Source organism: Apteryx rowi, unplaced genomic scaffold (assembly GCF_003343035.1).
Source record: "Apteryx rowi isolate R43461 unplaced genomic scaffold, aptRow1 scaffold_12, whole genome shotgun sequence".
NCBI classification, from domain to species: domain Eukaryota; kingdom Metazoa; phylum Chordata; class Aves; order Apterygiformes; family Apterygidae; genus Apteryx; species Apteryx rowi.
Genome location: NW_020447419.1, coordinates 2,239,176 through 2,263,674, shown reverse-complemented (window position 1 = coordinate 2,263,674; position 24,499 = coordinate 2,239,176). Strand labels below are relative to the sequence as shown.

At 36.1% G+C, this 24,499-nt stretch overlaps 1 protein-coding gene across 1 annotated transcript in view; it reads left to right on the top strand.

The window, feature by feature from the left end:
- The window catches only part of SPAG16 (sperm associated antigen 16), a 413,089-nt gene that overhangs the window by 17,759 nt on the left and 370,831 nt on the right, over window positions 1-24,499 (top strand). The window contains exons 5-8 of the mRNA XM_026087987.1: window positions 1,605-1,712; window positions 4,168-4,285; window positions 5,670-5,739; window positions 11,928-12,079. Of these exons, the coding sequence (XP_025943772.1) occupies window positions 1,605-1,712; window positions 4,168-4,285; window positions 5,670-5,739; window positions 11,928-12,079 (448 nt within the window). The remainder of the gene's footprint in view (window positions 1-1,604; window positions 1,713-4,167; window positions 4,286-5,669; window positions 5,740-11,927; window positions 12,080-24,499) is intronic.

Below are 24,499 nucleotides of genomic sequence, written 5' to 3'. Positions count from 1 at the left end.
TCTGAGGAAAGTTTAAATGGAGACACCTGTCCATTGCAGTCTGACATTTGTCTTAATGAAAAAAATAGATGCTGGCCATGTCATAGCTGTAGCAATATCTCTTAGAACAAGCCATCTGCTCTTCAGAGGTGGGCTTTGTACGCAAGGTCTTACGGCTACTCAGGTACTGAGTGGTGTCGTGATGGAGCTGTGTTTCAAGGAACTGTCCTGAGACCACAGGTTCATTTACTTCTGATTTTGTTAACTGTTCATATGAGCTTAAGCAGAATATGTAATCTATACTTTGTATCCCAATACCAATATCCTAACTTATTGTTTCACAACTTCTGATGTTTGTGCATATGCATCCAGAATGCTATGTGCATGCCTGCAGCTCCTTTGAGTCTCCTGATAGTTCCTGCAGGGGCAGCCCTGCCTATTTTCATTTCMCTGACAGTTTTTTTTTCTCAACTCTAACTGATATACAGTGGCATTAGATTCACTGCGCTCTTCAGGTCTTTTAGCTGTTCCTGCTACAAGGAACAATTCACATATAAACTTACAAACTACCATATTTGTGTATAGGTAGTAAACATGGAAAAATCTAGTAGTATATATAATAAATATAACTATTTGTATTATTGAATATAATACAATAGCAGTTATGGGTACTCCTTCTGGACCTGTAATTTTGGCATACTCCACTGTCAGTTATTTTCCTAACTCGTGCTGAAGAGGAAATGAACTTCATTTTTTCCAAAGAACAAATATCTAGTTTCTGGGCAAGGTAATTTCAAGCATCCTTTATAACTGAACAATTCTTTTGCCAATCTTTCCTTCCAAACCTGCATCAGTAAAGGGAAGGAGAATCTGGGTATAATAAATATATACAGGGCTTTTTCTTTTACATTTATGGAACAGAGTATCTGTGTCACTTGGCTTTGTGTGGAATATGCTTAAAGAATAATAGGTAAACAGTATCTTTGAAGAACTTTGAAGTGGATTCCTTTTTCATCCTGCTGTCACATGTTAAAGATAACGCCTGGGGACAAGCTGCCAACTTGATCTACTAGAGCCTAGAATTTTTTAAGCACTTTTTCCAGAAGTAAAGTACACATTTGCAAGGCAATGATATAGTTATCCTTCTGCATGTGTTATTCCATCGTGTGACATTATGCTGGGCTCCAGACCTGATGTAGTAGATTTTTGGAAAATCAGTGTTGCAATACATTTTCATGTAGAATTTCAAATCCCCAACAAGCATATTTTTTTTTTCTAATCAATTATAATTTGAATAGTTACCTCCACAAGGCCCCCTATCCCTAAAATAAGGTTGACCATCTCAGCTGTTCTGAGATGTATAATGCCAAAATCCCTATGGATTCTGTGTGAAGGAACTGAGGAAAGGTAATGGTGAAAAGCATCTACCCTTTTTGTATGAGTAGCAAAAAGACCTCAGAATTGCATCATGTCTACCACAGGGGATACTACCAAAAGCCTCCAACTTGGATGCAGTAGGCATACATATCTGTAAATGAATTCTATATATATACAATGTACCTTGAAGAGCAACTAGTAGGAAGAGGCCAATAACACTTTCTTTTGCATTTTCTGTTTACATGTAGCAAAGCAAAAGAGGCTCTCCTAAAAATGCAGAAAGAACGTGACTTTCATCGAATGCACCATAAGCGAGTGGTCCAAGAGAAAAACAAACTTATTTGTGACATTAAAAGGTAAAAACTGATTCTTGTTACCAAATGTAACAATAAAAGTAACTTATCTTGAGTTGTTGCCTTGGAATGAGATAACATGGTAGAATTTAGTGCTAAAGTAAAGCTAGCTGCGTTTAGTTAGTATTTTCATAAATAGTAGTTCCACTTGACTGTTCCTCCATGTCTCTTAAACACTTTTTAATGACTTTTCATATATTTTCCATATTCTGAATGGGCCAATGTATTATTAATAAAGTATATAGCATCTGTAACAGTTCAAAATATGGATGAGATTTTCTTTCACCCAGATATTTTGCCCTAATTATGCAGTGATTTCTGGGTTTAGATCCCTGTCTATAATGGTAACTTGTATCCCACTGAGTTCAGAAACTTTGTGGTCATGATTCCTGTAACTGGTGTTTTCTGTACTTCTGCATCTTGAACTTCCTATAGTTAGTTTGCTATGATGCTTTGGGTGAAAATAAGCCCCAACTAGTTAATTGGTATTTAATTATAATTATTTTGCAATTTTTAATTCCAAAATTTTGTCATTTTTGTATTGAGTTTTCTGTTAACTCTTGCACCTCTTTCCTTCACAAGTAGAACTTGTGTATTGTCCATCTGAAGGTCACTGGACTAGGTGAAAGTGTTGACTCTTTAGAATCTCTTTTCTGACTAATTCTCACACAAATCTGTGCAAATAAATCTGGGGAGTGGCTTAGATCTGCAGCTCCAGCCAGTTCCCAGAATTTTGGCTTGCTAATATTGTTATCAATTAATGCATGTAATATAGTTACATATTCTACATCTTTAACTTTAAAATCTATATATATTAATGCAAGAGAAAACTTTATTGACTCATTCTATGTCGCCTTTTGCAAAATACAGTACATGCATACCTCAGAGGTATTGCTGGTTCGGTTCCAGACCACTGCAATAAAGCAGGTCACGATTTTTTTGGTTTCCCAGTGCATATAAAAGTTGTGTTTACACTGTGCTGTAGTCTATTAAGTGTGCAATAGTATTATGTCTAAAAAAAAAAAAAGTACCTTAAAAAAATACTTTATTGCTAAAAAAATGCTAACCATTATCTGAGCCTTCAGCAAGTTGTAATCTTTTTGCTGATGGAGGGTATTGCCTTGATGTTGATGGCCGCTGACTAATCAGAGTGGTGGTTGCTGAAGGCTGGGGTGGCTGTGGCAATTTCTTAAAATAAGACAGCAATGAAGTTTGCCGCATCCTTTCATGAAGGATTTCTCTGTAGCATGCAATGCTGTTTGATAGCATTTTACGCACAATAGAACTTCTTTCAAAACTGGAGTCAATCCTCTCAAGCCCTGCTGCTGCTTTATCAACTAAGTTTATGTAATATTCTAAATCTTTTGTTGTCATTTTAACAATGTTCACAGCATCCTCACCAGGAGTAGATTCCATCTCAAGAAACCACTTCATCCATGAGAAGCAACTCCTCATCAGTTAGTTTTATCATGAGATTGCAGCAATTCAGTCGCATTTCAAGTGAGACATGTGACTCTTCCTTTCCCTTGAACACTTAGAGGCCACAGTAGGGTTATTTATTGCCCTAATGTCAATATTGTTGTGTCTCAAGGAATAGGGAGGCCTGAGGAGAGGGAGGCAGGCAAATGGCCGGTTGGTGGGGCAGTCGGAACACATTATCGATTGAGTTTGCCATCTTGTATGGGCATGGTTCATGGTGCCCCAAAACAATTCCAATAGTAACATCAAAGATCACTGATCACAGATCACCATAAGAGATRTAATGAGAAAGACTGAAATATTGTGAGAATTGCCAAAATGTGACACAGGCACAAAGTGAGCACATGCTGATGGAAAAATAGTGCTGATAAACTTGCTTAACGCAGGGTTGCCACAAACCTTCAATTAAAAAAAAAAAAAAAAAAGCAGTATCTGTGAAGCGCAGTAAAACGAGGTATGCCTGTATTCTTGAAGTTTGTGTCCTGTATTGCACAGATCAGATTTTTGAGAGATTATAGAGTATGTTTGAATTTTAGTTGGTTTGAGGAATTAAAGTGGTTAGATGTTCTGAATGTGCAGTGCAGTTAAGCAAGAAATAATTGTATTTCATCTGTTTTTCCTAGATTAGGATCCTAGTTGGTAGTTAGATAATAGTGTTAAATCTTTCTTCCAATGCAGTATCATCCATCTGCAAGAAAACACAATAACAAAAATTACTGTGTATTATGCATGTAAAGGATGGAGAACAAAAACCAAAATTGAATGGGCTGTTTTAAAAGCTGACTGAAGAAACTATGAATCCACTTACTGATCTGACTTTTTGTTTTTTTCCTCTCAGCACTCCAATTGGATGGTTACACTAAACTTTTGCTCTTTCCTGTGTTGACCTCTTGGCACTTTATTCTTGTATCTAGTGTTCAGGAAAAAGGTTACATAGACATTGAACTCAGCTTTTAAGCATTTGTCCTTTTCTTCATAGGCTGAAGACACATTATGCATCATATGAACCAGTGCTGAAGCAGCTGACTGAAAAATACCAGTCTACCCTGAGACAGAAAATGTTAACTAGTTTGGAGAGAGACAGAGCAGTTGGGCAGGTAAAATTATGGTGAACAACACCTGCAAAGCCATACAGAATGTTTTTGTTAAATGTGTTGGTAAATAACCAGGGTACTTCTGGTAAAAACAATTTGCTCCTTATGCTATAGTTTTAAGCAGAATATTTTAGTTGGTTTCCTGTTACTTGATGAAACTTTAACATTATGTAAATTGTAATGCCTTAAGATGGTGGTTCTCAGCCTTTGACTACTTGCTCAGTGTTGCTCTACACGAATGTGCAGACCCTGTCATACAACTCTGTCAGCCTCAACAGTTTGGGGAAAGGTGTGATATTACCATGGATTCGTACATGTCTGTCTATGCCCATAGGAACTTGTTGATTTTAGCCTTCTTTATTACTATTTATTTCTGAAGTTTTTGCCTAGATATAACCAGGAATGATCTTATTTTTCCTAAACTTGTAGCTGTCAGACACAGTTTTTCTGTCTTGTGAGTGGAATAAGATTACAAGAGCAAAACAGAACTCTATTATCTGATATATAGGTTGCTGTATGTGACATTCTGCCCCTTTGGCAGAAAGTACCCTAAGCAGAGATTGGATGGATGAAGAACAGAAAACTTTCATGTGTTTAACTAATAGGTTATTTGTTTAAAAAAAAMAACAACAAAGAAACTTGCTGAATTCATTGCATTTCAGCAGTAGTGTTAGTTCTATGTGGGTAACATGAAAGGAATTTAGTTTTCTCTCTCATCTAATAGTCCCTATCTCTCATTTCTTCCTTTCCTCTGCCTCCAATTTTGCTCAGGTCACCTGAGGGCTTACTTTTAAAAGACTGAGGATTATATGTTTGAAATAAGTAAAAGAAAATGTCCTAGAGAAAAAGAGGTTACTGTCCATATACAGTTATGCTGAATCAGGAGTGAAAAACATAAAACAGCTTTCAAAATTGTTCCCAGTACTATGAAATTTCAGGAACTTATGTAAGATCTATCCAGTTATGAACTGTAAGCATTCTGGAATGAAGGCTGTTTTGTAACTTATAGCACCATATCTTGTGGCATTTTATTATGACAAAACTATATGTCATATTGTGCCATCGGAGTTTAAAGATGAGTTCAGTGGTAAAAGTTGATAGCACAATATGATCCTTAGCATTGTATATGTCTGCATTGTTTTAAGAGAGCTGTAAAAGTATTTTGAGAAATTTTGGATGGCTTGTATTTTATCACATGGTTTTACCGGGCATTTCCAAAATCTAGAATTGGGAATAATATTCGCAACTTATTTGGAAATAATGATCAGAAAATTCAATAATTATACATAGAATTTCATACTTAAATATACAGACATAAAYGTTGTGTGTTGTGAACAGACAATAAAAAGCAAAGTTTTCATACTACTTGTTCTTCCTCTCGTGTTAGGTTACAGGTTTACAAGCTACGTTACAAAATCTAGAATCTGGACGTTCAATTCAGATTCCTGTGACAAAAGGTAAAATATTCTCTTAAACTCATACTGGTTAGGGTTTTTTGTTGTTGTGAATTTGTCTGGTGTAGTAGTAATTCAGTAACATTTGCACTATAAACATTTTATCAACAGTCCTGGTGAAGAGTAGCAATTCTATCATTTGAATATTTATTCTAACGTGTCTATGGGTGAGTCTGCTCATGACTATGGAATGTGTGAGTAAGTGTGGAAGGACTTCATCCTCAAAATCTATTTGGCACCTGATTTTGTTTTATTGTCTGCTAATACTTTTTCATGAGTGGCCTTTTTCAGCTTGTTGTAATAATGTTTTTGTTGTGGTCTGGGAATATTTTGAAAATAATGGTGTTATGAAATCCAGCTTCTTGTTTTAGCGTGCCTCATTTTTACAGAAGCTTGCTAATAATGCAAGGTTATATAGTACCTGCTGGAATATCTTTCTCCATGGTATGGCACTACTTCCCTGGTGTTTTGAATACATGCGTAGTTATTAAATTATTTTTCTAACTCCATCAGCAAAACCCTAGCACTGCATTGTTCTTGCATTGTTTCCTGAGTAAATGAAGCTCATGCTATCACATTCTTTGTGTGCATCTCTCCCACTAATAATTTTGAACCTGTTTCCTAATTTCATTAACATTTGACAGAGTGAGATAAGTCTCAGATACCAGGTTTTAACAAGGCTCATGAAAACAGATGAGATGATGAAAAGGAGAAATAGTATTAAAGCCTCCTCCAGGGAAAGGCTGCTACAGTGAGAGCTCTCCCCTCCTTGGCAATAGAGAATTCACATGGGAAAGGCGTTTTGCACCTGCCTTAGTCATGAGCAGAACTTCAGAGATTTCCATTTGTTTGACACCAGAGAAATCAAAATTTCTCCGCTTCACAGGTGACCAGGCAGGTATCTAATATCATGCAACTCTCAGATGAAGCATTTCTTGCAATTAGGATACTTTTTATATTTTTCTCATGTGCTTTTTCCAGTGTGTTTAAAAGGCCATAAGTTCTGCTACACTGGTAGAACGCTCCTGGTAAAAAGCCAGTGTGACCCCAGTCTTTGACAATCAAGTTTCATTAGTTCCCCCATTCATGGAGTTAMTTCCATTTTTATAAAATTCCTGTATAAAAGGCAAGGCCAGGAAAAAATCAGTAGCCACTTAGACTTTGTTTTTTTTATATTTGTAGTTGAGTGAAGAGAATAGCATTTCCCTGATGATTAGAATGGCTTCTTTCATATTAATGAAGACACTTCAACTATCATCCAGATGTCTGCTACTGCCTGCCTATTACTAATGTAGTACATTTGGTGGATCTAATTGTCTGAAAGATGCTGCTCCTCCTGGCTCAGGTCTTTGCTTCCATGCAGCAGTGGTAGGCTTCCATAGCTGAGGTGTCTCTTGACTCTGGTGTTTGCTTCCCTTGGCAGTCTGATAGAGACCAAGTTCAGTATGTGTCAGAGCACACCCTACTACTTTTGTAGGACACATGGTATTCTGTTTAGTTAAGAGCATAGCTGCTTTCATTCCTGTAAGGACCTGGAATGGTTTTGAAGTCCTGTCCAGTAGAAACTAAGCTATGATTTTAATTTTGTGTCCRAAAAAAAGCTACTGATCTAATAAGTTCTAAAAGTATAAGCATCAGATGTGCTGATACAGTGGAGCACTGAAGTACTGGCAGCATTTAGTAGGTCTCTTCAGTGTTCATAGTATCATTCTGGTTTTGAATTCAGATGCCTTTTTTCCTTTCATAAATTAGCATCATACTCTTCAGCAAGGCACATTTCAGGCCCCCAAAATATCATCTTGTGGCTGTGTCTACTGCTAATGCTCTGCTGTAGTCTTTAAGTCTTCTTACAACAAAAAATATAAAACTGCCCTAGTAAAGAGCACAATGCTCACTTTCATCATGCTGCAGACAAGGAGGTAGAGAATGGGCTTTTTATTTTATGCTGCTTTTAGGAGAAGGACATATTGCATTCAACTTTTCATTATGTTCTAGCTTGAAGATGTATAGTGTGGGTTCTTTCTCTGTGCTAGTGTTTTACATTATAGATGCCCCATCTGTCTCTTTTTTGTATTACACATACTTTCATTTGTTGTTTGAGTGATTCCAAAAACCACTCTCCGGTTGTTCACAGTACTTGTTTATTCTTCAAAAAACTTGAGAGCACTTTATAATACCAAAAAGTGACAAGCAGGGGAGCACTTATAAATAAAAAAAATCACTTAGTCTCCAGCACAAATTAAGCTCATCAGCCACCCATGTGCTTATACAAGTCTAATTTGCCTCATACCCTGTGTATCACAAATCAAGTGATATTTCAGTTCATTTCTTTCTAGTGCCTTGTCCTCATACTGCATAATTTTTATTGCACTCTGTAGGTCATACTCATGTCTCAGTGGGTGATATTGTCTCTTATTCAAATACTTTCTGCTGCCTCTTGAAAGATGGTCATGTTCTGTTGCCTCTTGAATTCTTATTCATGAAGCAGTGTAATTGAAACCTTGAGAAGCAAGCAGTGCATAGAAACTGGAGAAATGTTTGCTTCATTTTTTTCTAAATTTAAGTTCTTAGCTTGGAAGGAAGCAGTGTGGTTGGACTTGCAAGTCTCTTCTGTAAGCTGCAGTTTGTTTCAGCTGCCATCTCCTCAGGACTGACCATTTCATGCTTTAATATGTTGGTATGTTTTAGTTGGAAGATAATGAACATTCAGATTGGCAAGTTATCATTTGCCAAGGTAAGATGCCTTTTCTGGTCAGCTATCTGCTTTCACTGCCATGCAGAGCATGAAAGAACGAGAAGGCCTGTTTGCCTGGCAGCTATGAAGAGCAGGAGCTTGCCCATCGCTGCTCGCAGTGCTGCTTCTCCTCCACACCCTTACTTGACTGCAGATACCAGGACACTGGGTTTGGCTACAGGGCATTGAAAGTGGCTTTAACTAGCTTTGGGTTTGCTCAGCAGTTTGGGGTTTTGAATAGTGGCAGTGAGGTCCAGCACATCCTTTGTGTTTTTTTTTTTCTTTTTCGGTTGTATAGTGGCCTATTTGAAGAAGGAAAGGAAGCTTCATAATATTCACAATGAGTTTACCTTATAAGTCTGTAGCTAGGTAGAAAAAATTAATAGTATTTAATTTTAGGAAAGTCATTGATTTATTATTTATGCACTTGATGCAACAGCTTTCTGCCTGATGTTTTTCAAAGAGCTGAAGGAGGCTAGCACCAACAGCACAGAGCATATAACTTAGGTAATTTAGTGATGCTTTTTTTTGCTGATCCACTGCCAGTCAGACTGCTGTTTAGCTTTGCAAACAGTGGTTTGTATACACAAATTCTTAAAGAGAAAGCTTTCTTTGTGTGTTTTTTGAAATGATTACAAGTCTAGGTTTATATTTTCTATTTACCTACCCAGTTTAAGAGTTTATATGAAGGGCATTTTACAGTTGGAGAGGAATTAGTTCACAGTGAGGATAAGGACTCAGTCCTCTTCTAGAGTGTTTCAGATTGGCAGTCAGTGGGCTAAACCTGGAATCGCTGGACAGGGATTCAGGCCTTGGCTCTCACCAGAAGATCTATACAGGTAGACACCTCGACTAACCACAGATACTACTAAGTAACTGTTGCTTTTATTCTGTCAGTTCTGCAATGTCTGTAAGTGGCTTATATCCTTTTTCCTGGTTTTGCTGTATTTGTGACCTTCATGGAAAATGAATCCCATCTGAGATACCTGGAAATGCAGTGCCTGTATGTGGTTTGTTATTTATCGCTGGTAAAATAGTGTCCCAAATGTCTGAAAGGGTCTGGTTGGGTTGACAGAATTTCTGGTCATTTCCTGACTGTTTCCTGACTTTAAGATATTAAATTTTTGCTCATTAAATTTCTTTTTATGTGACTAATTTTAACTCATCAATTTAATTAATTGATGGTAAGGGTATGTAGAGTCAGTATATTCTGGATCTAAATCACTGCCTACATATATGTTGTATTACTTTGAACAATTATTTTTATTTGACTGCATGACTACCATTTTCAATTTATATATTACGCCTTTGTTGTATCTAAGCTAGATGAAATAGATACTGTAAGGAGGTTTTAACTACAGAATTGTGACTTATCTTTACCTTGCCTTGTGTCAACTGGCCTTTCCAAATGCAGTGCTCCTGTGTCCGTTTTTGGTCGGGCCAGAGATCTGCAGGCTATGGATTAAAGACTAAATACAGCACTTGGTAGATTTAGAATACCTGTAATAAAGTAAGATGCTGTTGCATACTATTTACTAGTGAAATAAAGGAGGAGTGGCATAGGTCTTTCTCCCTTTCTAAAATATGTTGCAAGAAAACATACCACAATAACCAGAAAGGGCAGGTGCACTCAACCTTGTGAGTTCTTGATATCTTTTGTTACAGTAGGCTCAGATAGATGGACTAAAACCATGTGTTTTAAGAGACAGGACTTCTCATACTTCTGTGAACACAAGACTGCAGTTATCTCAACTTTGTGGGAGGCTCTATGTAATGAATTCTCTGCCCTTGCTACACACAGTCAAAAGCCAGCTATGAAAGCTAAATTTGTGTAACTTGAGCTTATATTTTGAGTTCAGATTATTTTGAAAAAGAATTGGATGTTTGTATATGAAAATTTGCATAAAGTACTGTGGGTTTTTTCCTTCATCTGATTCTGCCTAAAGTTGTAGCAGGTTCATACACAGGGATCTCATCATCAAAGACAATTCACTGAATTTTGTTTTTTTAGGCTATTGGTTTATACTAACAGAGCATTTAATTTACATTCTTACTTATGGATCAAGACACACCGTGTTAAGTGGTACTCTGAAAAAAGACCACTTTCGCCTGAAGGAATTAAGTAATCTTGTTTGTGGCTTGCTTACATACCTAACTGAGCACTGGTATAACAACTGATTGTGAAAACATGTTGTAAAATTGTTACTTATGCAGTACATTTCTTTTATTCTCTACAAACAACAGCTGCTTATTTATTACCCAATTATATTTGAAAGTTGAACCCAATGAGTTTCTTTACTCATGGTTGAATTAAATCATTGCTAAGCCTGTTAACCGTGCTTTCAGTTTGCTTGATCTGATGTAATTGCTCTTGAAAGGTCATACCAAAAGAAATCTGAGAGGCACCAGGTAAAGTATTTAAACCTGGTTGATCCCATTCCAGCTGCAGTGCAATCAGAATAGAAAATATGAAAACACAAGCTGTTGACATCTTTGTGCAGTCACAACAGTTTTTTTACAATTTGGTCTTTTCTGGAATGGTTATGGCTTTTTAACCTTTTCAGGTGTCATAGCTCTGTGTTGGTTTGTAAGTATGAAGCACAAACAAACTCAGTGTTCTGTGAGCAGTCTGCTAGTGGCTGGCAGTTAGTGAGGAGAAAGTGCTGGACATATAAAATGATTTTGCAGGGTACAGTTCTTCAGAAAGTTATTTAGGGTGTCTGCAACAGCAGCTTTAACTTTTAAAACAGTGAGAATGAGCATGTTTTGTTAGACCAGGCACAGTTCTTCTATCAGTTACAGTTTTCATTCAGGTTGGGTGTACAGGAGGTTTGTGCATTTGTTTGATACATGATTTTTGCCTCAAGAGTGGAGGTTTTTTTCCCTTAAGAAGTCAGAAAGTTTGAATTTTGTGGTCTAGGTCTTAACTCTGTTAAGAGKGAACATTTACAAATACCTAGCATTAGTTTCATTTGTTTTAGTCTGGACTTTAGATATATACTGTGTTTTTCAATCTGAGACTTTTTGAAGAACTGGAGGGATGTACATGCTCAAATCCTGCTGGAATTCAGTACTTCATTCTTCTTTCCTGTRCACCTGCGTAACATGCTGCAGACCACAGTCACGAGATACAGGGGTCACCAGGGACTGTAGTCAGATACCTAGGAGCTGCCAACACAGAGAACAGTATCCCTTCTGCCACGTAGTGGTAGATCCATTGTGCAATACCCTTCCCCATATTGCTTTCAGTTACAAATCTACTGTGCCATTAAATAAGCAGGAGTAATTACACCAAAATAAGTTGTGGAGAAGAGTTGTTTGTAGTCTTGGAAAACATTACATGTATGGCACAGTGACCTGGGTATCTTTTTATGTAAGGGGGCTAATTTCTGTTAGAATTCCCATGTCCAGTTAATATTAAGTAGTAAAGAGACTTATATATGTGTATATTTTATAGCAGGCCATGAATGTGAAAGGAAGAAAGGGCTAGAAGGTCCCACCCAGAAAGCTCTTAAGGAAGCCAGGCAACAAAAAATTTGTGATGCTGAAAGCTCTTCATATGATCCAGTCAAAGATCCAATGAAGAAGACAAGCAAGAGATATTCAAAGGTATGCAATCTTCTTTGCAGTTTCTTAGTATTTAATCTGAAATATATTTAAAATTTTTACTAAGCTGTGGCAAAAAATAGTTGTCCATGATTACTTAAAGCAATCTCCCTACAGTGACAAATGGTTAGTAAAAGTACATAGAACAAGTAGGTAACTTTTATTTTTAAGGTAAATTTCCATTGAAGACTAAGACTAATTTTTCAGGCAATAATAGTAATTCTGATCAGTTGAAGGACCCTAGGCTAGTAAGCTACATTTCAAGGCTCTGATATAATCAGCCTGCAAAGGAAGAGCACTGGCTGCAAATGTTTGTTGTGCTTTTATTTCTTTTGTAACTTTGGAGAAATCCTGATCTATTCTGTAGTACTTACAAACTCTTCAAGCATTTCAACCTGTCAGTTTCAGCTTGGCCTAAAAGATATAAAATTTGGGAGACTAAAGGCAAAAAATCGATCACTTTTTAATAGTTAGTGAAAGTTTCCACACCTGGTTATACCAAGATGAGTTGTTGTTTTGTTTTTCAGGTTGTGGTCTTACTCTCTAAAATTAAAATGAATTTCTGATAGAATTTTTTATTGTTAAAAGGAATTTTTTTTTCATTTCCTTTATTCTACTTGGTTCATTTTTTGAAGTTACACTTTGAAACTGTAAAATGGTGTTTCTTGTTTATTTTTCCAAAATAAAGGTTAAGCATTCTAATATCTAGAATTTTTTAGACTCTAAAATTGTTACATATGCCTGGTTTTGCTCACTTGGAAACCACTGTTAGGGTTAAAATTGTTTTTCTGAAAATATAAGCTCTTGTTTACACGAATGTATTCAAAATCGGCTTCAGTCTTTCCTTTCTCTGTCTCCACAGGAATATGCCCATGGTAGTCTATTTCTGTACGTTTCTGTTTTTGCAAAGACGTTTTTCTGTGTGACACTAGCAATGCACCTTCCTTCTGWCGAGATACTGTTTTATTTCTGTCTTTATCTCTTTTCATTCTCCTGAACCTCCAAATAAAAAGTCCTGTTCTGTTGCTTTCTAAAACACTTCCTTCTCACTGCATGTTGGAAATAACTCAGTCCTGTCTTGTCTCCCCACCTGTTAATATCTGAATATTACTGAGGCACCTGCCATTCAGTCTGTCTCTGCTCTCCCTGTTCCTCCTCCAGTGGTTAGAAACTTTTGTCTTAGACTTTCTCTTGCTTTCACTTTGACTTGTGAAGAGACGAATATTTCTCAGCTTATGAAGTCTTGTTGTTTGCTCCTGGTTCTACTTGAAGTCATCAGGACTTTTACAGTAAATTTCTGTGGAATTGTTTCACCCTTGGAGTACGTAAACTCTACACAGGTAGTCTGCCTGGCTGGCTTTCTTGTTCTTGGAAGCTTATGAGTGCTGTTAGTTGACTGGATCTGGCAAGCATCTGTGCTTCTGCAGATCATATGTTTCCCAAATGAATCCTCTCGGAGACCATGATGTCTTTATTTAATCAATGGATTGGGAAACTGGAGTAGCTCCAGAAATAAGACATCAAAAATGATAGGCATATCTGAACTAGATTTTGCTGTGGTTATGCAATAATCTAAAATTTTAAGTATGAGGTTGGCAATTTTTTTCCAACAATGAAACTGTTTTCGTTTGCTAAATGTATTATTCCAAAATACTTCCTTTCCCTGATAAAGGATAATGTCTGAGAATATTGCATGTGAATTGTCTTATTTTAGTCTCAGAAATAAATGGCAGAGGGAATGAAGAGTTGGGGTGGTGAGGGGTGATACAAAATCACATTTAAGACAAGAAGATACTTGGAGAACACTGTCCTACAGTCCACATTTATTGAAATACAGTTCTAATCTAAGTTATTTTAAAAACGATGCTCATCAGTGTAGCTCTAAGTATTTGCTACAGTGGAAGTGATTAGGTATAAACGAGTGACTTGCCTTCTGTAGATTTTTTTTTTTAATGTGGTATTTGAGGTGGGTTTTTTTAGGTGTTGCCTCATCTCCTTTGACTGCTCTCAAAGGATCCTGTCAGTTCTGCTGTTTCCTATATAATTTTTTTTGGGGGGGGGCAGGGTGTGTGTGTGTGTGTGTGTGTAAAGTTGACTTATACTTAAATTAACACTACACTTCAAGTTTCCTTTACACCACAAAGGAAATAAGAGCCAGAATATAAATCAGCTGCATAGAGTTCAGGTGAGAAAAATATAGAAGGAATACAATTAAAAACACTGTATTCAAACAATGAATTTATGACAAAACAGAAAAGGAAAATGTGGGTAGAATTGGCTATAAAACATCTCAGCTGTTTTCAGTAAATGTAAGTGAATGTTTAAAGCTTAGAAAAGTTTAGCCAGTGAACAGTTTCTCTAATTTTAGTAAGTATTTGTGTCTTTTCTTGAAATTTAGGCATTCGGATTATATCATTGTCAGTAAAAAGTAGATATACTGTCATGAAATTGTATCCTTGAGGAAAAAATTAAATATATTAACTGTGCCTTTATATAGGATTGAACTATGGTGATGAAAATAAAATAACTTAATTTTGTGTTGTGGCCCAGCCACCAGCTAAATAATCTAACAAATGCATGTACTTACTTTTAGGTGGGTACAAACAAGACTCATAGCTGAGCTACAACACTTACTCCAGGGACAGTCATATACTGTGTTACCGTAGTATCCTATAATGGCTGATGTATAATTTAAAACCTAAGATATCTTTGTGGAGCTTATTAGTGAGAGTGAAAAGCAACAAGGAATTTTTTGAGAGAATGTATTCTCCTCATTTTAAAAATCTTTTTTATGAGACTTGATCGAATTGTAYAGTAACAGGCGGTTAGGCTATATTGCTTATATATCTAGCCCATAATAAGCCAGTATCAATAGCATAAATACTTGGATTAAGAATTTGAATATAGTACTACTTAAAACATTTAAGTTGATTCAAATGCACTCAAAGATCATTAAGATTATAGAGAACCTTTGATAATGTGATTTTTCATTATTATGTTGAAATACCCTTTTTTATATTTTTATTCATTTTTCTCAGGTTCCCCACAGAGTACATTCCATATGTGATTTTTTATTATTTATTAGGAGGGACCTTGCAGCTTCTCTGTTAGGTATATTCTGTTTCCACATAATGTATTATAAGAGTTTCATTTTCCAAAGCTTTTTGTTGTAAAACTCTACTGAAAAGTGCATTGAACACTTCTGAGGCAGAGACGTTTTCTGTCACTGCAGAACAGATTTTGAAATTATGGTTAGTGGCATGTCAAAAAAAATTTACAGAAGTAAAATCTAATGGTCATGTGTGAATAATAGCTTGTAATTAATAAAACTTTGGCTCCAAATATGATGGCATGCATACATGTATGAAACCTGAGTTTCTATTCCCAATAACTTCTAGGAGAGAAAATATACAAAATTTAGCAGAACTACTGTTTCTGTGTTCTCGAGCAGAAGGGGAAGCTAACTAAAGATGATTACTAGGTCAGATTATTGAGACTGAATGTGAAGTAGCACAGGCATATTGGGACAGACTTGGAAAGATGAGGTCCCAAAACAGCCAGGAAGAGTCAGAAATGAAATAGGTGATCATTCTGTCTTTGTAGTAAGATGCCTGAGGAAGGCACTGATTTGGTATTAAGTGGAGAGAAGAAAACTGACAGCTGATATTGCTAATACTTTTTTCCTACAATGTTTCACTAGTATAGTAAAACTTAGATGATGGCTAACAAAACTTATACCAGATGCAAAGATATAAGACCTCAGTCTAGAGTAGGGAAGAGGAAAGCATAATGTCTGTATTTCAGATGAGAGAAAAAGTTTAAAACTAAGAAATTATAGACTAGTCATTGTAACTAAAATTCCCAAAGAATTTTGGGACAAATAAATGAAACTTTACTAAACATCTGGAAGCAACCAGGAAAATAAGTAACAGTGAAAATGGATTTACCAAAAATCTGAATTTCATCTACCACAATGTAATAGGCCTGATGAATAGAAGATAAGCAGTAAATGTCATACTTTGTATCTTATCCTTACAATATAAAAGTTCTTACATCTTTAATCAAGCTTTGGATACTGTCTCATAGAGAATTCCTGTAAGAAGCTGTGGAAATCTGGCCTGGAAGAAACTTTCCTAAATGAGTGGAAAACAGGCTGGAAAAATGCAGATATATTGAACAGGCTTCTGCAGGGGGGRTATGTGTTCATTAATGATCTGGAAAATGAACAGAAAATATGCTGATTAGATTTGCAGACCAAATGAACTAGGTTTGGTAGGGATGGAACAGCAAGTGCAGTTGAGGGCAGGAGCAGAATTGAGCAGAACTTGGACCTACTGGAGAACTGATCGAAAAAATAATGTGCAAGTCATACCTAAGAAAAGGTAAACAGCTCTCCCCTTAGAATATAGTGAGCTGCACAAATACAGGACAAGAAGATAAGAAACAGTTGATTTAAATTGCCTTTCTGTAGAATAGGATTTGTGGTTTGTTGTGTAAAATAAGCTGTGCCTGTGTCAACAATGACTTGATATTGCAAAATAGCTGAGCACCATGCTGCAGTGTAAACTGGGAATGTTGTCTGGATGATGTGGAATAATCCATTTGCTTTSAGCTGGGGCGCAGCCTTAGCTGCAGCATGTTGTCCGGTTTGTTCACAGCTCTTCAGGAGAGAAGAGAGCAGTAAGAAGGAATAGAAGCCTAAGACACGTGACTGTCAAAGAAAAGGTGAAAAAAGTAATTGTCTAGTCTACAGAAGAGAAAACTAAGGGGAGACATGGTATGTCTTTAAAATGTAAAAGAATTCTGCAAAAAATAAAGGAACTTGTTAGAACAAGGAATAGTAAGTTAGAAATCCAACAAGAAAGATTCAGGTGTTATATTAGCCAGAATTTATAATTGTAGTGAAGCACTAGAATAGCTTGCYGAGGTAGTTGGTAGTCTGTCATTGTCTGAGAATTTTTTGAGGAATGGCATAGGTAAAGTGTCCCCTTGAGAAGGGATGTACTGATTGACCAGTAGAGGACTTGTTCAGCTGCCATTATTAATTTGATTTCCTAAGGAAACCGGACTAAAGGGAACAAACTTTCTGCCATGCCCTAAGATAGCAGGCCCATTTTAACTCTAACAGAGTAGCAATTTCAAAAGTAAGTTTCTACAATTTCTGTTAGACTTTGACTGGGAAAAGGGAAAAGGCTCAAATTAGTGCCTGCAAAGGAGAAGGCAGTTGGAGCATATGCCAGCCAGCAAATGTGTRTTTGTGAACTGCTGAGCATACCTGTAGCTCTGGAACCAGTGTAGCATGTGCGGCTGCTTGTTCGGTGGGGCTGTCAAAGACAGCGGGAGCTGGCACTGTGGTGGCGGTAGCGGGTGTTAGGCAGCAAAGAAGGCAACTCGAATATCTCTTCTTCTACTTGTGGAATTGTAGCTTTGACTCTGCAAATTCAGATGCTAGAAATATGATCCAAGAGCAACTGGATGTAAACTACAAATGTTCTTTAGCTGATTTTAATGGAATTTAAGTTAAATGAATTCGATTTTTTGTTAGGTAATACTTTCTTTTTTTTAAATCTCCTGCCATAGAATTGAAAATAGTAAGAAGGGACAACTTCGTTTTAGGTGAAACGCATGCTTTTGTTTTAATTGTGTATGGTATTCTGTGTGTATTAGATGATGTGATGCTGGCTTTATTTTTAGGCTTTACCTAAACATAGGTTTTTAATTATGATGGCCCAACATGGAGAAAATTGAATAATTGTTATTTAAGAATGTTAGTTACCAATAAGGCTGATTATAAAAAAAATTCATATATCTGTAAAGAAAATTTATAAAAGACAATATAGATATGATTTTCTGTCCAGTCCATCTTTGTTAAATCAAGACACCCAAAGCAATGCATTTTTAGAACTACAGTACATTTGATATTTGAAACCATTGGTCTTTGATAAAATTACTTTGCAGAGCATCCAGAATATTTCTGTTCTCTAAAGAACATTGCTTATTATGAGTCATTACATGCTGCTATGTATAATAAAATAACAGGCATCTGAGATGAAAAATGCAGAATGTTGGAAAGTAAGGTGTGTTTGATCCTCATTGTAATTGTAGATTTTTTTGCATATTCATAAATTTCTGTATTTGAGTGAAAATATCAGGTGGTAGGTTTTGGGAGAATAATAGCACACCTTCTGTGAAATTGAATCTGGCCCTTGCTCTAATAGTTTGCAAAACCTATGACAAAGCTGCTCATTTTTATTTGCAGCTGTATTTCTTGGAAAGGGAACTGTTGAAATTATAGTTTAAAAAAAACCTTTCAATATTGCTGCAAGATATTAACCAGTCAAATGTAGAAAATATAAAATGTTTGTGTTTCTTTTTTACTTGCCTGATGCTGTTAGATCTCTGTTAGGTACGTATTGTTTTGTGGGTCTGAAATTCTTTGCAGTCAGTTTTACACCCAAGACTGTGACCTAGCCTGAGAAGTGAGAGGCCCCTGCGATGGATGGGAGTGCAAGAGACCCTCCCTCRTATGCCAGGGCATTAGAAGTGTCATGGTCTGATCAACATGTCCAGACACTTTCAGCTGTAATTGGTTATTTAATAGATATGGGTGCACAAGAGAATGCTATTTAGGGCTATGTTTTAAAAAGTATTTGAGAATTTATCCTTTTGTAATTCTTAAGGGACTTCTGATCTGTGAACTTCTTCCTGTGCCATAGTTTACAAAAACACCTGTTTATATTTATTCAGAAAGTTCATATTTATTCAGAAATTTAATCTCTATGTAGATACAGAAATTGGTCTTTCTTGGTGCTTCAGTTTCATATGTTATGAAGGTATTAGGTACAACGCATACAAGTATTACTATATGAGTGCTTATTTGGTGTCTCTACTTTCTTCAAGCTTACCTTAAGATGGCTTCGAAGATACTATTCTGTATCATAACAGACGTATAACTATGAAGAAAGTATTACTTTACATTTTCTGACTACATATTGCCAGCCTCTTAGAGCAAGTCTCTTAAGCAAGTCCATGACACAGTGAAAGTTGTTAGTAAAAAGGTGACATGGGATAATATGCTATGGATCCTATGTTAAGATAATATTTTGTGGATATTATCTTTGCCATTAGCCTGCTTCTTGGAATTCACTGAAGCCTTATAGATCTGTATCTTTTTTTAAATGTTTTGCTAAGATTTCTATTCTTTTGAAAGAAATTACTAAGTATCACTAGAACACACTGTGCAAGACTTAACAGTAGAGTACCTTTCCTTGGGTACCTTGGTTATCATGTAATTGATAAAGTTCATTCCAAAGTAGTTTTTTTAGAAAGATTTTTTTGAGACAAACTGAATTCCAGAGAAGTCTAATTCCAGTTCCATTTCTTTTGTTATTTAAGATACGTTTATTAACATTTTACAATATAAGTGTTATGGGAAGAATTTCATAATAATTTTGGAGCCTTAGTTGCATAGTTTTAGTTTGTAATACAACAAAGCAATGAGCTTGTTTGGTATTTTTAGGAATTGATGTAATACATGTATTCATTACAGTTAATTGTCATTGATATGCAATTGCAAGCCAAAATGATAGGGATGGTAAATGTATTTGATTTGGGGAAATGATCACCATTGTATTTTTAAAGCAATGTTCTTCCAGAAGAAATATTTGAAATACAAAATTGAGTAGTTGATTTACATTGGTGTTCAGGGACATGGTTAAAAAGAAAAGCAATATCTGAGGGTACTGCATGCTATACTTACAAAAATGAAAAGTTAAAGTAAATTGACTGAGGCCATAGTTAACAATACTGATTGTTTTGTTTTTCAATTTTAATGTAGTTCAGTTTAAATTATTCATGCATAAAACTGGATCCCTTTCAAATTACTGAAATATGAAACAAGCACTAGAGACCCCTAGAAATATGGAAGAAAGGGCTCAGGTGCTCACTCACTGTGGCATTTATATTTTAAATTAACTTTTCCATACTAAGTTATAGATTTTGGTGTTTAAATCTTCTTTTCCAATATTTAAACAACGCCTTTGCATATGTAAACATCACTTTAAGAAAAACGAAATTTAACAATAGTGTTTAGTTTTCATGGTAATGAATCTCTCTAACATACCATAAGTACCCTGGTAGAAACATGCTGCTCATTGTTGTTTGCCTTGGATATTCAAACAATACTTGACTTCTGGGAGTAAAAATAGTCTTAATTGTTTTTGTTTGAATATACTGAGGATATGAAATGAAATAAAATGCTAAGGCTGTATTACAAACCGCTTATGAATAGAAAATCAGATTATTTCACCATAAAATCTAATTATTTTTCATTGGAGTGTCACATATTATAAAGATATGGACTTCTCATAATTGGATTTCCAGTTCAAATGCAAGCCTGACTGGTTTTGGTCATAACTAAAACTAGTTACTGCATAATAGCTGATTTGTTGATTTTATCTTTGCTCTTACATGCAAGGACCAAAATGAAATCTCTGTCAGCAGGGAGACTGTGGTCTGACAGGCTACTGAAAATTTATAATCTCATCATCCTCAGGAGAAGTGTCATGGGTCTTGAAAAGAAGCTATAATTGGCCTTTTCTGCATTGTCCCAGAAAGGTTCTTAAGTTGATGGTGTTCCTCCTCCCCCACCAATCCTACTTCGTGTCCTTAGCACCAGCTCGTTTCATAGTGGCTTGCTGAGCAGTTGTCACTTGTGAGAACACCTTCRCTCTTGGCCAGGAACAACTGTTCTGGCCTCCCGAAGGCAAGGAACTGGTGCTCCCTGGTGGCAGCAATCCTTCTGGAAGCTGGCCTGTAATGACTTGCGTACGGTGGGGTTTTTATGCCAGTGGAACACGAATCATTTTACAGACTGATATTTAGATGATGAAGGTGAATCAAGATGATTGCTCCTAAATGTAATTGCTTGTGTGAAACACCACTGCTAAATAGTACATGTGCTACAACAGGCAACAGTCTTGCAATGGCATTAAGAATGTTTTCATATAATATTGCAAAAGTATTCATTTCTTGATAAATGCAGTCTACTTTCTTGTTGTGGAGTTTGGCCAGGGTCTCTTAAAGCTCTGTGTTTAGGAAAAAGCACAGTACAATTTTTTGTACTCAATTAGTTTCACAACTTATCTGAAAGAGTGCTTTTTTGTGTCCTTTTGCTCCTCCTTTCCTCTCCCTAATGGTTGCTCCTCTCTTCCCTATTTCTTCTTCCTTTGTAGGTGCTCTAAGATCTCTCAAATAACATACTGAATTAAAGGAGTATTACAGAAGTTTGCAAGGCTAGCATAGAATTTTGTAACTCAAAACACAGGCTAAAACATGCTGAGATGATAGTAATGTTACCCTATGCTCAGCTGACAGATTCAGTTTACATGTCTTTTGTATACTTTGATATTTTTCTATATTTATGTTTACAAGGCTTTTTATCATCTGGTGTTTGTACAGTCCAGATAAGTGCTGTATATTATCATCCAAAGCAGGTCAGCCAATGAGATACTTAGTTTATTGCACATCCTAGGGAGCTTTTATTTTTGCAAGAATACTTCACTCAAAAGCTAGAAAGCAAACAAGCATTACAAACCTGCAAAATGCTTTGGTAGCACCTGTGAACAAATTGTTCCCTTGAAGTAATAGAGCAAAAATTGACTGTCTGCTGTGATTTAAATCTGTCAAGAGCAGTTTCCACAGGTTAACAAGTAAAAGAACAAACAAAAAGGAAAAATATTCGTTTATATAATGTTTTTAAAAATCCAGTCATGTACACTGGTATAACTTGTTCAGTGAGAATTCTTTGTGTATATCATACTTCAAAATAGAATTAAATTCTCTATGCTTTCAAAGTATACTGATATTTTTAAAAGTTTGGTTGAAGTGTTTAACTCTTGTAGCTAATTTTGTGAAAATGCGTATAGCTGTGATATCTGTCTCAGCTGTTTATATATGCATTTTTCAAGCCCTTAGCCTAAGGAACTGGCTCAGATTCTCTTTGTAGTTCTAAAAGTGTAAGACTATATTAAAAAGTGCTCTTAACAGTAAAGAGATTCCCAACTTGCTTATTCACCCTTCATGTAAAAATTGTTGCTATATTATGTGGCATTCATGCACTGGCTTGAACCAGGCAGATAAAATACTCAGGAAAAGCAGCACATACCTGTGTATATAACAGTGTTAAGGAAAATACCCCAGATGTGTGTTTCAGCATAGATCAGTGTTGGCTAATGTGAAGGWGTCATCCTTGGTTTTGTCATGCAAATCCTTAAGGTAAGAGAAGGGAATATATGGGGTGGGGGGAAAGGAGACCTGGCCAATTTTCAAAGGGGTGGGAAGGAGAATACAAACTCTTGTAATTTCTAAGATGAATTACTGCAATATTTTGGAAGCCTGTTAATAAGGCCCCATCATTCTAATCCCTTTGCTCTGTAAGGTGCAAATCTATGTCCATACAGAGAGAGCGTAAGAGGTTCTTGGTGGATTCTATGCCAGAAAAGGTTATGGATTTTCCAATGGGGAGGAATCTTTTTCTTTCTTTGCCTTTCACTATTCCCTGTTTCTTGTCTAACCAGATATTTTTTTGACTGTTGGCTCATTTACCTATCCTTACTAGAGCAGACCTCTGCTTTTGTAAACCTCAAACATAAAGTTAGCAAAAATGGGTTTAAATTAAAGAGAGAAATCCATTTTTTTCTGGTTATTAGAGCATTAATTTAAAAATAATCTGCAGCTGTTTGCTCTCTATTCAAACATTAATTTTTTTAATACGCAATTTAAAGGTCCATATGATTCCCCCAGTGTTAGGTGATCCTTCATCTTTTATATCCACCATCCTATGCAAATTTAACATTACTCCCTGTGCAAAAATCAAAATGTAAGATTATTAGGAAAACATAAATATGTATTCCTTATTTACCAACCTTTTGTTGTTCTTTAGTATGGTTTCTAGTTAATGCAATATGCAGACCTGGTCATTTGGAGCTTTTGGAAGAGAAGTTTGGAGATATTCTGCCATATTTCTTCTCCAGTTCTTGCTTAGTATATTGAAGTTTGCCTCATAAAAGAGGGGTTGAGATATTTTGAAGAAAAGGGATGGGAAGGGACCATCTTGAATACATTTTGTACTTCAGTTCAAAACTCGCTACAGTTATATGGTCAGCCACACATTACTAACATGTCTGTAAGCGATACAGAATTATTGAATAATTACTAAATTATACCTTAATCTTTATTGCTGTAAAAGAGCCTTGTATGTCATGGTATCCCAGGAAAGGCTGTGTTAATGCCGCTGATCTGTTAAGATTAAAGACCCTGTGGCAATCTGGCAGTTCCTGAACAAATACTTAAGCTTTGGTAGTGAAGATTTTTATTGCTGTCATTGGTCGTGGGTTACTTGTGAAGTTAAATTTTGCATTATTTTAGACTTCTGTGGAATTGCATTATTCCAAATAAGAAAAATAGTAATCAAGGTAGAGATGAAATAGGACTTGTTATTACTTTTTGAAGATTATCCTTGGAAAAAATCCTACTCAAATCAAGTGCATTGTACTTGGAATTTCTGACATAGTTGTTAAATAGTTGTTTTTGTCCACACGTCCAGAAATTTGAAAGAGATGTTCCTCGAGTTCCAGTATAGGAGGCTTTGGTAACCTTTTCTGCTGCTCCTGTTTTCTATTGTTGACTCAACTTCTATGATTCTCATCTCTCCGGCTTCTCTTCTGTCTTGCAAACTAATCAGTCTGCTGAAGAGAAGCCTCTGGATCTTCTGCTAGTCATCTCTTCTTTTTGTCCTTCCTGGACTAGCACTGCCAATTTCTGCCATGCCACCAGAGCTTTGAACAGCCGGCGTATGCAGACTTATTTTGGTCTCAAAAATTACACAGGCTGAACAAATGCTGAAAATCAAGATGAGAAACCAAAGGGGCTTTGCTGGCACTATTTGTTTAGAGGTGTGGGTTTTTTCTTTCTTTTTTTTAAGAAAGGTAGTGTAGTAGTAGTAATTAAGTACTTTAGAAACAGTGTAGACATAAAAAGAGTGAGAAAAGGATGGCTGATGATATTTGGGACGGATTTAAGTTTAATTGGACTGATTCTGTATTGCATTCTGTAACTGCTGTATTCTTGCAAAAAACCCCCCAAAACTTTAAAATACCTATATATATTCTTAGCTTTGGTGCTGGGTTAACTGATTCTTTTATTTGGTCAGAAAATTATAGCAGAGACCTCTTTACAACTTCTGTGTAGTTTATTTCCATTTTTGTCAGGATACACACGGAGGAGGCTCCTAGCCACCATCTGGCATCTGAGGCAACAGTGTCAATGCCAGTAAAAGAGGCTGTACGTGCCAAAGCTGGGGCTCGAACCGTGGTCAGTGCATACCGACGCCTGTGGAGAAGACTATTCTGATTCAGCTATATC